At 38.0% G+C, this 15,929-nt stretch overlaps 1 protein-coding gene and 1 non-coding gene across 2 annotated transcripts in view; one reads left to right on the plus strand and one right to left on the minus strand.

Moving 5' to 3' along the window:
• EPB41L4A (erythrocyte membrane protein band 4.1 like 4A) overlaps positions 1-15,929 on the plus strand; it is a 253,773-nt gene that overhangs the window by 102,822 nt on the left and 135,022 nt on the right. The window contains exon 2 of the mRNA XM_007451202.1: positions 2,733-2,837. Within this exon, the coding sequence (XP_007451264.1) occupies positions 2,733-2,837 (105 nt within the window). The remainder of the gene's footprint in view (positions 1-2,732; positions 2,838-15,929) is intronic.
• TRNAG-CCC (transfer RNA glycine (anticodon CCC)) lies at positions 9,596-9,668 on the minus strand. The gene has a single exon. It is a non-coding gene; the product is annotated as a tRNA-Gly (tRNA).

The following is a 15,929-nucleotide window of genomic DNA, read 5'->3' on the forward strand; positions in this document are numbered from 1 at the left end:
TCAAGGCTGAATCAGGGAGAAATTGAAATATGAACAGACCAATCACCAGTAATGAAATTGAATCAGTAATTTAAAAAAAACTCCCAGTAAATAAAAGTCCAGTACCAGATGGCTTCACAGGTGAATACTACCAAACATTTAAATAAGAGTTAAGGGCTTTCCTGGTGGTACAGTGGTTAAGAATCCGCCTGCCAATGCAGGGGACATGGGTTCTAGCCCTGGTCTGGGAAGATCCCACATGCTGTGGAGCCACTAAGCCCCTGTGCCACAACTACTGAGCCTGTGCTCTAGAGACTGCAAGCCACAACTACTAAGCCCTCATGCCACAACTGCTGAAGCCTGCACACATTGAGCCCTTGCTCTGCAACAAAAGAAGCCACTGCAATGAGAAGCCCGTGCACCACAGCGAAGAATAGCCCCCACTTACTGCAACTTCATACAGCAATGAAGACCCAATGCAGCAAAAAATAAATAAATAAAATAAATTTATTTATAAAAAAAGAAAATATATACTGTACTTACATACTGAAAGAATTAATATGGTTAGAATGACCATACTCCCCGAGGCAATCTATAGATTCATCACAATCTCTATCAAAATACTAGTGGAATTTTTCATAGAACTAGAACAAATAATTCTAAAATGTGTATCAAAACACAAAAGACCCCAAATAGCCAAAGCAGTCTTGAGAAGGAAGAACAAAGCTGGAGGTATCACATTCCATGGTTTCAAGCTATACTACAGAGCTACAGTAATCAAAGCAATATGATACTGGCACAAAAACAGACATATAGATCAATGGAACAGAACAGAAAGCCTAGAAGTGAACCCACACTAATATGGATAATTAATCTATGACAAAGGAGGCAGGAAAATATACAATGGGGAAAAGACAGCTTCTTCAATAAATATTGTTTGTAAAACTGGACAGCTACATGCAAAAGAATCAAACTGGACTACTTTCTCACATCATATACAAAAATAAATTCAAAATAGATTAAAGATGTAAATGTAAGACCTGAAACCATAAAACTCTTAGAAGAAAACAAACAGTGGGCCCTTTGACATCAGTCTTAGCTATATATTTTTTGGATCTGTCTCCTCAGGCAATGGAAACAAAAGCAAAATAAACAAATGGGACGACATCAAACTACAGAGCTTTTGCACAGAAAGGAAACTGTCAAAAAAGTGAAAAGACAGTTTACTGAATTGGAGAAGATATTTGCAAACAATATATCCAATAAGGGGTTAATATCCAAGGTACACAAAAATGTCATACAACCTAATGGTAAAAAAACAAACATCCCGATTTAAAAATGGGAAGAGGACCTGAATAGACATTTTTCCAAAGAAGGCAAACTGATGGCCAACAGATACATGGAAAGATGTGCTATATCACTAATCATCAGGAAAATGCAAATCAAAACCACAGTGAGAAACCACCTCATACTTGTCAGAATTGCTATCAGCAAAAGGCAACAAATAACAAATGTTTGTGAGAACATGGAGAAAAGGGGACCCTTGTACACTTTTGGTGGGAATGTAAATTGATTCAGCCACTATGGACAACAGTATGGGGGTTTCTTGAAAGTTTAAATGTAGAACTGCCATATAATCCAGGAATTTCACTTCTGGGTTTACCTGAAGAAATCAAAAACACTAATTTGAAGAGATATATGCACTCCAGTGTTCATTGCATCATTATTTACAATAGCCAAGATGTAGAAGCAACCTAAGTGTTCATCGATAGATGAATGGATAAAGATGCAGTGTGTATATACACAGTAGAATACTGCTCAGCCATAAAAAAAAAAAAAAAAGAAGCCTTGCTATTTGTGACAAAATGGATGGATCTAGAGGGTATTATACTAAGAACAACGAGTCAGACAGGGAAAGACAAATACCTGTGGAATCTAGAAACAGAACAAACTGATAAGACAAAATGAAGGCAGACTTGTAGATACAAAGGACAAGTGGATGGTTGCCAGAAGGGAGGGGGCCAAATTGATGAAGGGATTAAGAGGTACAGACCTCCAGTTATGTAATAAATAATCACTGGGATGTAATATACAGCACAAGGAATATGGTCAGTAATATAGTAGCCGTATGGGAAAAGATGTTGTTAAAGTTACTGTGGTGATCATTTCATAATGTATGCAAATGTCAAATCCTTATGTAGTACACTTGAAACTAACATAATATTGTATGCATACTATATTTCAATTAAAAAAATAAAACATAAAACCTTACTAAAGAAAAAATTTTACAAAGCTTTGGCTATTGTTATTTTAATTTTATATATCTTCTGTATTAGTTGTGAGAGTAATGATGTAGGTGAAAATTGCTTTTTAAAGTGAAAGAACTATGGGATTTTTAACCAAAGTAAGTTTTTTTGATGAATTTATTAGATGCACTTCATATAAACTGTTATCTTTATTAAAATAATAATTTCATCTTAAAGATATTTTACAGTCCTGTAAGAAAAGAACCTTATATTAATTTAAAATGTACAACAATTAAAAAATTGTTTTCCAAAGCAATTCATTTAATACTGAAATCCCTTTCTTTGTAATTGAGGCAAAACTTAAAGAGGGAACTATGGGCTAATAAAATTGTTCCCATGTGAGCAAAGCTAATAAAAGAAGAGAGCTGTGACTGTGTCCCACTGAGAAAGACAAGGCACCTTATTAAAAAAAACACACACACACAAAACTGTGAATTATTTTTGCAGAAGTCAACGAAAGGTTCCGTTGTCCTTGAGCATGTATTCCGTCACATAAACCTTGTGGAGATAGATTACTTTGGGCTGCGTTACTGTGACAGAAACCATCAGACGGTGAGTACAATGACTTCATATTAAATTTTTCTTGTATAAATTTCACTGTATCTCTGGCTTTTCCTGGTCTTTAGGTTTTTGTAACTGAAAATGACTGAAAAACTTAAACATGTTTTCCATTGCTAATTTCTTTGCATTTTTTCCACTTCTGCCAAAAGTTGTAGAGTTGTAGGATTCATAGCTTATGTGTGTGCAGATTTCTTTGTAGGTGGCTTACATAGTTTCTGGTTTTTCGCAGCCATATTATAGAGAGTACTTTCCCTTTGTGCTGTTAGGAGGACTGAATTAGCCATTTAATGTGTGTTAGGAGCCAAGTGGCTAGTCTCTTGAAGTGATAGGCATTATTGCTTTTTAAGAAAGTAAATGGTTAAAGAGTATTTAAAGAAATACAGTGTAAAAAGGTGCCAATCTAAGTTTTATAAGTTGGATGAGCAATTATAAAATAAGTAGGGTTTTTCATTCATGAGCTTCATGGAATAAGAGTGGTAAAGACAACCAAATTTTTGGTGTAGGAAGTCATTTGTTCATGAGGATTTAACTCAAGAATTCCTGACTGGTTGGATGGTAGAGAGGCACTAAGAAACTTACCACATTGGTTAGTATAGATTCTATTCGGTAAGACTGAAATGCTGTCTCTTGGTGATGAACAGAGGAAAGACTTTGGAGGTGATGATTTTGAGGTACAAAAGTATATTCATTAATGTGACTTTTGGTTTAAAAGTCTAAGACAGATCTTAACCTCAGATAGTCTTATTTATGCTTATAATGCTTATATGCTTATCTTAAAAATACCATATTTGACATATCTTTTTTTTTTTATACGTTAAAATAGGTTTCCTCCTCTTTCTTCCTCAGTTGTCCCAGTCTCCACTGGGTCATCTGGGTCTGGGGTCTGTTCATTGAGATGCATGATTGTCTAAGTGGGCCTTTTCTGTCCTGTTCCCAAGAACGTGCTAGGATGAGAAGAGGCAGACAAGCAGAATGCTATTGATGGTGGTAACTTGTGATTTTTCTTGAGCTTGTTCCATAACCTGTTTTGTTTCATATGAGCATTTCACAAAGTAGGAATAAAAGACTGGGTGTGTTGGTTAGCTTTCCATAGGAAGGAATTGCTTTCTAAAGGCGAGTGGTCATTAATGTGTAATGCAAAGAAAGGGAACAGACATACTCAAGTTCACTGAATTCTGTCTTGGACAGGCCATAAGTCAGTATAGCAGAACTGTAGATATGTACTGAGAGATTAAATTGAAGGCTATAGAAGATATCTTGCATTACATTCATATTTTTGAAATCGCATTTTTCCTAGCAGAGGGAAATTCAGTTTCCTGATCTTATCTAGTATGTCAGACCTTGCCTGGAAAGATCGACTGTCTGGCTAAAATTACATAGACCTTATCTGTCCTTTTTTTTTTTTTTTTTAAAATTCCAAAGAAAAAGATGTGAAAAGCTAGAGAATTTTTAACAATGGCTCATATCATTGCAAAAGAATTAGCAGTTGGTATTGGTAGTTTATTTAAAGTTTTCTAGGGCTTATTCAGAACAGAGTTTCTTTTCTGTTACCTTTATTCCTAAGGGTTCGCATTTGTGATACAGGTCTTAGGAGAAAATAAATTATACAATTAGAAGGAGAAAACTGTTAAGACAACACATGATTCCATTCCTGATTTTCTCCTCTTGGGTTCTGAGGCAGAAGTTGGGATCTCCCTCAAAAAGAAGTGCAGGCAGCTTTTTTAACTCTGGAAGGGCAACCTCCCCAACTGTAAGTTTCTGAGGAGATTGTTGGTAAACCTAACTTCATATTTCCCTGTTCACTCTCTATATCCCATAGTTACTTATGGTAAATAAGAATAACTCTATGTTAGAATAGCACAGGACATGGGCAAAAGTCCTTGTCCTAAAAATAGAGGAATGATTTCTGTGACTATGCCTGAATTACTGTCCATTAGATGGGATTTTGTTTATTGCTTTACTCTTTCTGCACCCGAAAGTTTATTTTAATGGGGAATGTCTGTGTAACAATCTTTAGTGTAATTAAGATCTATATAGAGAAGACTTTGAGGCCCTAATGGGCACCACTTAGATCAACTCTTGAAGCAAATAAAAAGAGATAGTGGGATGAGGAGCTGGGGATAAAATGGAAGAAAGACGACAAGGAAAAAGAGATGGCTACATCAGTGAAAAGCTCTCCCTCCTTTACCCTCCATCAGCAGTGGATCATGCCTTGGGGCCATGCCTGAATTTTGGCTGGGGGTGGGGGAATAGACTGGGCAGCCTGCAGCACTGCTAGTCAGCCTGGTGTGGTCGAAGTATAAGCATGCAGATGTAACTGAGTTAGACTGGCAGTGGCTGCAGAGCTGGCAAGGAAGGATTAGGGAGGGCTTTATGCCCACCTCAGAGAATTAGTGTGTGTTGCATGAGAAGATGGGCAGCTACCCTGGAAAATTAGGGCACAACATGACTGATGAATATGTCTCTAGGACATGTGGACCCCCACATGGCAGGGAGCTTGTTGTCTGTCCTGGGGGTAACCAAGAGGCCTCAATCCAGGTGTATCAGCCATTACCATTGTTGTCATCAATGTATCAGGAACTGTTGAACATTTTCTTGTGTTCATTACATGCTCAGGACAACTGTACAAGTTAAATATTATCCTACCATCAGAGATGAAGAAACAGAATCTAAAAAGATTAAACAGTTTCTCCAAAGTCACATAACTAGCAAGTATTAAGATCAGAATTCAAACCCAGTCTTCTTGTCTCCAAGACTTTTCAACCACTATAATATCCCGACTTGAATGTGTGTAAGATAAAGAGGTTTTGCATACTTTGGGCACTAAAGAACTGTCTTTCGGGCTTCCCTGGTGGCACAGTGGTTAAGAATCCGCCTGCCAATGCAGGGGACATGGGTTCAAGCCCTGGTCTGGGAAGATCCCACACGCTGTGGAGCAGCTAAGCCCGTGTGCCACCACTACTGAGCCTGCGCTCTAGAGCCCGCGAGCCACAACTACTGAGCCCGTGAGCCACAACTACTGAAGCCTGTGCGCCTAGAGCCCATGTTGTGCAACAAGAGAAGACACTGAAGTGAGAAGCCCGCGCACTGCAACGAAGAGTGGCCCCCGCTTGCCGCAACTAGAGAACGCCTGCGCACAGCAACGAAGACCCAACAGAGACAAAAATAAATAAATAAAAAAGAACTCTCTATGCAATTTACATATTAATGTTTGTTGAGAAGAGTTAAATGGTAATTTCCAATAAGCAAGCTTCTCAGATTAACCTGTGGCAAGAGAGCTCATTTAGGCCTTTGTGTGTTGCCGCATTCATGTGGTCGTTCAGCTGTTATTTAATGAATACCTAATATATGCAGGCCATGTTCTGGAGCTTTCTGTGTTTTTCATGTAGTCTGAGGAATTCTGAAGAAAGGGAATTTACTGCCTGGAATATTAAATGAAAAAATACAGATTTTATGTACATTCCATGGAACCAAGTCCTGGGAAATTCATGTAGCAAACGCATTGATTTAGGTGTTATGTATATGTAAAGAGTAACAGCTGGACAGAAATAAATCTTGTTAAAGCTAATGTCTCTCTAAGGGTACAGCTGACTTGATTTGGAACACTTTGGGCATCATAATTTCTTAACTTCACTTCTCAGGATGGGTCTGTAAAAGAATCTCTGGAAAATAAAAACAGTTTTTTTGTGAAGACACGGTTACTGAGACTGAATTAACACAGTGCCGCCTGCATTACTTCGGGCTTTTTTGTAGAAAGCACCCTCTTAAGGATGAACCATGGGGGGACTTCCCTGGCGTTTCAGTGGTTAAGACTTTGCCTTCCAATGCAGGGGGTGTGGGTTCGATCCCTGGTTGGGGGTCCCACATGCCTCACAGCCAAAAAACCAAAACATAAAACAGAAGTAATATTGTAACAAATTCAATAAAGACTTTAAAAAAATGGTCCACATCAAAAAAATCTTAAAAAAAAAGGATGCACCGTGGGCTTCATGTACTTGCAGTTTCTTTCCTTAAAGACAGCAATAGTGAAAGCACTTAGCCTGGGCCTAGAACCTCCGTTCTGTTCTTCTCTGGCCTGTGTCATCAGGTTCGTTCTTAATCCAGACTGGTCTGTGCGGGGTATGTCTCTCTTACATCTGGGTCGTGGTTCAACTTACAGAAAATTTCCAGCCGTGATGGAAGGTGTCTGTGAGGCCGTCTGTCATAAGGGTTACAAGAACACACCAGCTTTGTCGAATGACCCTGCCACTTACTAGCTGTAAATATTTAAAATTCTCTTAAAGTACTGACCCTTAATCTAGAACAGCAGAACTGCTGGGAGAGTGGGCTGCGTCCAGTGTGTTCTAGGCCTGCCTATCACCAGTTGAGTGGCCGTTCATTGGGAACACCTTCCTGTTCTCCTTATGGCGTGTGACCAGCAGCTTAGCTTGGTGTGTCTTTACCTTGAATGGGTACCAGCTCTCTCTGCTCAGTGTCCTAATCCCCAGCCTCTGTGAATATGTCACCTTATATGAAAACAGGGACTTTGCAGATGTGACTAAATTAAGGATCTTGTGATGGGGAGATTATCCAGGTGTGACCAGTATAATGACATGAGTTCTTATACATGAAAGAGGAGGCAGGAGAGTCAGAGGAGATGTGACAGTTGGATGCAGAGGTCAAAGTCATGTATTTGCTGGAAGGAGGCCTTGATGCCAGGAAGGCAGGTAGTCTCTAGAAGTTGGAAAGGGCAAGACAAGGGTTCTCCCCTGGTTCCCCCAGAAGGAGCACAGCTCTGCCTACACTTAGGTTTTTAAGCCCAGTGTCTTAGTCGGTTTGGGCTGCTTTAACAAATTACCACAGACTGGGTGGTTTAAACAAGCAACATTGATTTCTCACAGTTCTAGAGGCTGGAAGTATGAAAGCAGGATGCCAGCGTGGTTGGGTTCTGGTGAGGGTCCTCTTCCAGGTTGTGGACAGCTGACTTCTTGTAACTTCACATGGTAAAAGAGTTCTTACAAGAGCACTAATCCCATTCCTGCTCATGAGTGCTCTGCCCTCATGACCTAAGCACCTCCCAAAGGCCCTACCTCCAAATACCATCACATTGGGATTAGGGCTTTAATATATAAACTCCCGGCGGCAGACACAAACATTCAGTCTGTTATACCTACTGAGACCATTTTGGACTTTTGGCCTTCGGAATTGTAAGATAATAAATTTCTGTTGTTTTAAGCCACCAAGTTTATGGTCATTTGTTGCAGCAGCAGAAAGAAACCAATACAGATGGTTACTGTGGGAAGCATTTTATCTTGCTTGCTCAGTGGAAACTTGAGGGCCTTCTTGTTTGGTTTCACCACATTAGGCAGAAACCTGAGATACTGTTACTTTGCTGGGTAATAATAGCATATAACCTTCTGCAGATGCTCAGGATTTCTGTGATTAGGGCTACATGTATATCTGCAGATGTCTGTGAGTAATATTAGTTGCTGCTTCAAGATTATCTAGATTCCTTATTATGAGGGAGGGATGGTAAGGTCTGTTAATGATAGGCAGAGAATTGAAATTATGATACAGGCCTATTCCCTTTAATAATTGGGTGAATTTGAAATTACTCTGAAGCTGAAAGGAACATGAGCTGCCTTTGGGTGTTCAGAAGTTATTATAAGTGGAGTGTGTGTGGTAGAACAGACAGCTGCCTTTGGAGTCTCAAGATAGGTCTGAGTCCTATGTCTGTTTCTAAGAATGGTCAAGTCACTTCATTTTTCTGAATATTGAGAATAATGCCTTCCCTGACCTGACATTCAGGATTGTTGTAGGACCAAATTAGAGACCACACATATACTATAGGGTGTTAAACATTTTGAAGCCCTTTCCTGTTGAAACTAGGATAGAGGAAAATATTGCTGGTGATACATATTTCTAAAAGGTGGAATAGAGGAAAGAAGGAAACAGTCTGGGGGAAAGAAGAGCGAAAATCAAATAAGCTTTGAGCTCTGAAACAGCTTTGGAGATTTTTGAAGATGAGTTTTGTTGATATTGAAAGCAGTAATAAGAATAAATGTGATATCTCAAAACTACTTCTGGTTTTAAAATTAGTGGTTATAATCACATCCCGTTTTAATGTTAGCACTTGAGGTGTCTTTACAAATTACTCCTTCAAATGCAGATTCTATCCAGGTAGAGCTTTTCTCAGAATATGGCATTCAACCTGTGGAATCTGCTGTCCTGTGACTTCAGAAGTCAAAGAAGGAGGGAGACAGGTAGCATACAGATTCAGTCAGCATGTGAATGTCTTCTTCCCCAGTGAACTCTTCTTTTCTTCACCAAGACAATAAAAGAAATCAGATGGGAGCCCCCTAACTGCTTAACCCTTCTCACACACTTAGTTGCTTCTTACCCATCCTTCCTTCTCCTCTCAGTGGAAGAGCCCCAGTGCCTCTCCCCTGGATTTTATCACCTCTCATTTCTTCTGCATCTTCAGCCCTCTCCCTCTCTGTTCCCTTTCTTCTGTCAAGGTTTGGGCATGTTTAAATCTCTCACATTTAAAACCACCCTTCCCCACTCCCATGCGATCCTTTGTCTACTGCCATATTGACTCCCTCTGTGTCACACCTAAACTCCAGAAAGCTTTGCCTAAATTCGTCACCTCCACTTCTCAAATCGAATTCATCCTTTTTTTAAAAAACTATTTATTTATTTATTTAGGCTGCTCCGGGTCTTAGTTGCAGCACGCAAACTCTTAGTTGTGGCATGCATGTGGGATCTAGCTCCCCGACCAGGGATTGAACCTGGGCCCCCTGCATTGGGAGTGCAGAGTCTTACCCTCTGGACCACCAGGGAAGTCCCCATCAAATCTCATTCATTCTTAAACTTCTCACAGTTCAGCTTTGATGCCCATCATACACTGAAACGGTCCTCAGGGTCGTCACTAGTTGCTACATCCCAGTGACACTTTCAGCCCTTATCTTCCTTTCTGTTGTTGCATTGACCCTTGTTCTTAAAATCTTCTCATTTTGCTCTTCTGACAACACGTTCTCCTTTTTTTTCTCTTTTCAAGTTTTCTTCTGGTTATTCCTATTCAATCTTCTTTATGATCACTTTTTCACGGCCTTTTCCTAAAAATGTTGATATGATTTTGTTCCTGGTTTTCTTATGTTCTGACTGAATATAGGCTCACACACTTAATGCTACTTCTTCTGGCACTATTTTTTTCTGAAATAACTTCCTTAAAAAAATAAAAACTAATAACTGTGTATATATTTGTATCCTCCCCACCGCCCCCAAATGCTCTGAGGATTATTGAGCAAAAATGATCCCATCCATTGAGCACTAGCAGGCAGGCGCTGCCATGATTAATGGTATTCTTCTTTGCATTACGATTTGTTGTATTTTGCAGTGTGAGTGTGAGATTTCACTTTCTGTAACTTTAGCTTCTGGCAGTTGCCTGTAATGACTGATAAAATGTGTGTAAGTGATCACACAAGTCCTATTGCAAAGAGAGAAATGAAATTTGTCGTGTTGGGTTATTAAAAATTGAAACTTTTATAGCCAAGACATGGAAACAACCTAAGTGTCATCAGTGGATGAATGGGTAAAGATGTGAGATATATGTATGTATAAATAAAGTAATGGAATGTTATTTAACCATAAAAAGAAGGAAATTCTGCCATTTTCAACAACGTAGATGGATCTTGAGAACATTAGGGTAAGTGAAATAAGTGAGACAGAGAAAGGCAAAGACTGTATGATCTCACTTATATGTGGAATCTATAAAAGCCACACTCATGGATGCAGATAACAGATTAGTGGTTGCCAGAAGTGGGAGGTGGGGGATATGGGTGAAGGTGGTCAAAAGGTAAAATCTTCCAGTTATGAGATGAGTTCTGAGAATGTAATGTACAGCATGGTGACTATAGTTAACAATACTCTTTGTATATTTGAAAGTTTCTGAGAGACTAGATATTGAAAATTCACATCACAAGGAAAGAAGACTGTGTGAGGTGATGGATGTTAACTAAACTTAATTGTGGTGATCATTTCACAATATATACATATATCAAATCATTATGTTGTATGTCTTGGACTAATACAGTGTTTTTTTAAACAAATTTCAATGAAGTATAGTTGATTTACAGTGTTGTATTAATTTCTGCTGTACAGATTAATAATCTGCTGTACAGCAAATTAACTCAGTCATAAGTATATATATCCTTTGCCATTCTGGTTTAGCACAGGGTACTGAATATAGTTCCTTGTGCTACACAGTAGGACCTTGTTGTTTATTCACCCTATATATACTGGTTTGTATCTGCTAATCCCAAACTCCCAATTCTTCCCCCTTCACCCCACTCCCCCTTGGCAATGACAAGTCTGTTCTCTATGTCTGTGAGTCTGCTTCTGTTTCATAGATATGTTCATTTGTGTTGTATTTTAGATTCCACATATAAGTGATGTCATGTAGTATTTGTCTTTCTGACTTATTTCACTTAGTATGATAATCTCCAGGTCCATCCATGTTGCTGCAAATGGCAGTTTCATTCTTTTTTATGGCTGAGTAATATTCCATTATATATATATATATATATATATATATATAAAATATATATATACACGCCATATTTTCTTTATCCATTCATCTGTCGATGGGCATTTAGGTTGTTTCTATGTCGTGACTATTGTGAGTAGTGCTGCTGTGAACATAAGGGTGCATGTATCTTTTTGAATTATAGTTTTGTCTGGGTATATGCCCAGGAGTGGGACTACTGGATCATATGGCAACTCTATTTTTAGTTTTTTGAGGAACCTCCATACTGTCTTCCATAGTGGCTACGCCAATTTACAATCCCACCAACAGTGTAGGAGGGTTCCCTTTTCTCCATATCCTCTCCAGCATTTGTTATTTTTAGACTTTTTAATGATGGCCATTCTGACTGGTGTGAGGTGGTACCTCATTGTAGTTTTGATTTGCATTTCTCTAATAGTTAGCAATGATGAGCATCTTTTCATATGCCTATTAGCCATCTGTATATCTTCTTTGAAGAAATGTCTATTTAGACCTTTTGCCCATTTTTCAGTTGGGTTGTTTGCTTTTTTGTTATTGAGTTGTATGAGCTGTTTGTATATTTTGGACATTAAGCTCTTGTCTGTCGCATCATTTGCAAATATTTTCTCCCAGTCTGTAGGTTGTCTTTTCATTTTGTTTATGGTTTCCTTTGCTGTAGAGAAGCTTGTAAGTTTGATTAGGCCCCCTTTGTTTATTTTTGCTTTTATTTCTATGGCCTTGGGAGACTGACCTAAGAAAACATTGGTATGATTTATGTCAGAGAATGTTTTGCCTATGTTCTCTTCTAGGAATTTTATGGTGTCATGTCTTATGTTTAAGTCTTTAAGCCACTTTGAGTTTATTTTTGTGTATGGCATGAGGGTGTGTTCTAACTTCATTGATTTACATGCGGCTCTCCAACTTTCCCAGCACCACTTGCTGAAGAGATTGTCTTTTCCCCATTGTATATTCTTGCCTCTTTTGTCGAAGATTAACTATTCATAGGTGTCTGGGTTTATTTTTGGGCTCTCTTTTCTGTTCCATTGATCCATGTGTCTGTTTTTGTGCCAGTACCACACTGTTTAGATTACTGTAGCTTTGTAGTATTGTCCATGATCTGGGAGGGTTATGCCTGCTGCTTTGTTCTTTGTCCTAAGGATTGCTTTGGCAATTCTGGGTCTTTTATGATTCCATATAAATTTTAGGATTATTTTTTCTAGTTCTGTGAAAAATGTCTCAGGTAATTTGATAGGGATCGTATTATATTTGTAGATTGCTTTGGGTAGGATGGCCATTTTAACAATATTAATTCTTCCAATTCAGGAGCATGGGATATCTTTCTGTTTCTTTGAATCACCTTCACTTTGCTTTATTAATGTAAGTCTTTAACCTCCTTGGTGAGGTTTATTCCTAAGTATTTTATTTCATTGTTGCAGTTTTAAAAGGGATTGTTTGTTTGCATTCCCTTTCTCATATTTCATTGCTAGTGTAAAGAAATGCAACCGATTTCTTCATGTTAATCTTGTATCTTGATACTTTGCTTCTAGTAGTTTTTGTGTGGAGTCTTTAGGGTTTTCTATATTTAGCATCCTGTCATCTGCATATAATGACAATTTTACCTCTTCCTTACCAATTTGAATACCTTTTATTTCTTTTTCTTGTCTGATTGCTGTAGCTAGAACTTCCAATACTATGTTGAAGAGAAGTGGTGAGAGTGGGCATCCTTGTCTTGTTCCAGATTTTAGCAGGAATTCTTTCAGCTTTTCACTGTTGAGTTTTATATTGGCTGTAGGTTTGTCATAAGTAGCTTTTATTATGTTGAGATGTTTCCTCTCTACCCACTTTGATAGGAGTTTTTATCATGAATGTATGTTGAATTTTATCAAATGCTTTTTCTTTTCCTTTCTTTCTTTCTTTTTTTTTTTTTTTGGCTGTGTCATGTGGCATGTGGGATCTTAGTTCCCCAACCAGGGATTGAACCTGTGCCCCATGCATTGGAAGCGCAGAGTCTTAACCACTGGACCACCAGAGAAGTCCCTACTTTTTCTGCATCTGTTGATATGATCATGTGGTTTCTGTCTTTTCTTTTATTGATGTGGTATGTAACATTGATTTGCATATGTTGAACCATCCTTGTGACCCTGGGATGAATCCAACTTGGTTGTGGTGTTATATGTCGGTTATATCTCAATAAAACTGGGGGGAAGAGCCTTTACTATCTAAGCATCTTCAGGTATCTGGTGCAGGAATAGGGCAAAGATCAAGAAGCAGAAACGTCTTCTTCAGGAGCCCTTTGACCATCATAAACAGTGCAGCAGCCTGGGAGGACTGATGACAAAACATCAAGGGTACCTGGGAAAAAACCCACAAAAAAACATGGCTGGAGGCTCTTCATGAGTCCAGGGGCCTGGAAGGGAATGCCAGAGCATCTTCATAGGGACCCCCAGCAGTGAAGCTTCTCATTTTCCTGCTGTTGATTATGTCACTCTTCCTACATAATCTCATCTGCTCCGTGGTTTAGATTACTATCTAAAAGCTCAGTTGACCCTCAAATTTGTATCACCAGCCCAGACATCTCAAGGCATTATACTGTGTACAGACTCTCTGGATTCATACAACTCTATACGTGGGAGAGGTGTGTGGCATTGGGTGAATCTTCTCATTTGTCCAGGCCTCAGTGTCCCCATTTATGAAGTGGGGATAATAATAGTATCAGCTTCAAAGGGTGGTGGTGAGGGGTAAAGGAGTCCCTAAACACCCAGACTAGTGCTTTAAATGATGTGGTCAGCGCAGTATAAGTGTTTGCTCTTATTCTGTACTTGGATATTCCTAAGGTTCCTCCAACACAACATATTCAAAACTGAAGTCATCATCTCTCCCTCCAGATGTGCTCTTTTTTTTTTTTAATGTTCTTGACAGTAGTGATTTTCCAGAATTAAAGAAAAAAAAAAAACTATGTACCTGTGTATAATTTTAGGTTGAGAATAAAAATTTTATCCTAAGTTTAAATAGATGCAAATTTTTGGTTTATCATGAGTACCAACATTGTAAAATCTGTCACATTACTCTTAAATGTATCTTAAATGTACACTCTTAAATGCATCTCTATATCATAGCAAGTTTGGTACTCATCATCAGTGTTTAAACAGTAGACGTGAACAAGTTCTGCATTAAAAGTCATTTATCTTCTTCGTATTCTACTTCATAGAATTTTCTCTTATTATATTTTTATTAATAAAATATGTTTATCCATAACAATATTTTATATAGAAATTGAAAGTTTAAAAGTTTATTTCATGAGACCTTAAGGCTTTTTTATTGAGCCATAAGAATAGTTATTATTACCAAGGTTTTCAATTAAAACAGCAAAATATTCTGCATTTTAATAACTCAAACGTAAAAAGTGAACATTTGTTGGAAGTGCATCTCAATGAAGTAATGGGCTGCTTCTTCTCAGTTAGTTCATGTACCCCTGAATGATTATAATATATTCCTGGAGTGAGATAGGGCTCAGCATCAATTTTATTCCTATTTCTTGTCTTTATAAGGGTGAGCACTGAGTAACCTTATCTACTAAAGGAGTTAGGTTGAAAAGGAAGGAGTTTTGATAAAGGAAGATCACTTAATTCCTTGAACTCTCCTGAGTTGTATGCCAAAAAAATCACTTAGTGATCTGTCATCTAAAATTATTTTTAGTAATCTGTCAGGTATCTCCAAGGCTCTGTAGTCATCACCAATCCCTCTCAATCTGCTCTGAGAGCAGAGGTTTCTCAGACCACTCATTGGGTTCTTCTTCAGTTTAGTTTGAAAGCAATGAAATCAAAACCAACTGAGTGGCGAACAATTTGTTAATCATAATAGTAATTCAGTTTCAGAATTTCTGGGAGATGTATTCAAAATGCTTTACCAAGATTTATCAAAACAGTATTAATTATGCTTTTTCTCTTTTACTTAGAAGCATCTGATGTAATCTACTTTGGTTTTAAAGGATTAGGAAAATTAAAAATTATTAATTTTAATGAACATTTGCCAGTACATGATTTTTGGTAAAATGCTGTTATCTATAGTTATGTACTTTATATTTTTATCAGAATTGTGGAGCTGTAGATTTAGTTAATCCAGTTTATGGAACATGTCCAACATATTACTTTGGCAAAGCCAGTTACTATCAAGCCACTGAGCTAAACCAGTGTACATTCTGTCATTTGTCAATTTAAATAAAAATGTTAACATGTATTCTGTGATGAATACTTCACTTTGGAATTTGATTTCTGAGATGGGTAGACAGATAAGGCACAGTGTTTTGTCACTTAGATGAGATAGACTTACTAGGGCTTTGATTTGTTTTATTCTGTGGGACTCTTCCTCATGAGCTAGGCATATTTTTATGTATTTTGATAGTAGCTGGACAATGGAAGTTGCAAGATCATTAAACAAACTCCCTTTGCTGCCTTGTTCTATAATATACCTGAATTCCAAACAACCCAGCCAAGGACCAAAATACCATGTTTCTTTCATTTTGCTTAGTCCTCACCAGAAAGACGTGTAAGGTAGGGAAA

This window comes from Lipotes vexillifer, unplaced genomic scaffold, assembly GCF_000442215.2.
Source record: "Lipotes vexillifer unplaced genomic scaffold, Lipotes_vexillifer_v1.1 scaffold91, whole genome shotgun sequence".
In the NCBI taxonomy this organism is placed as follows: Eukaryota; Metazoa; Chordata; class Mammalia; order Artiodactyla; family Lipotidae; genus Lipotes; species Lipotes vexillifer.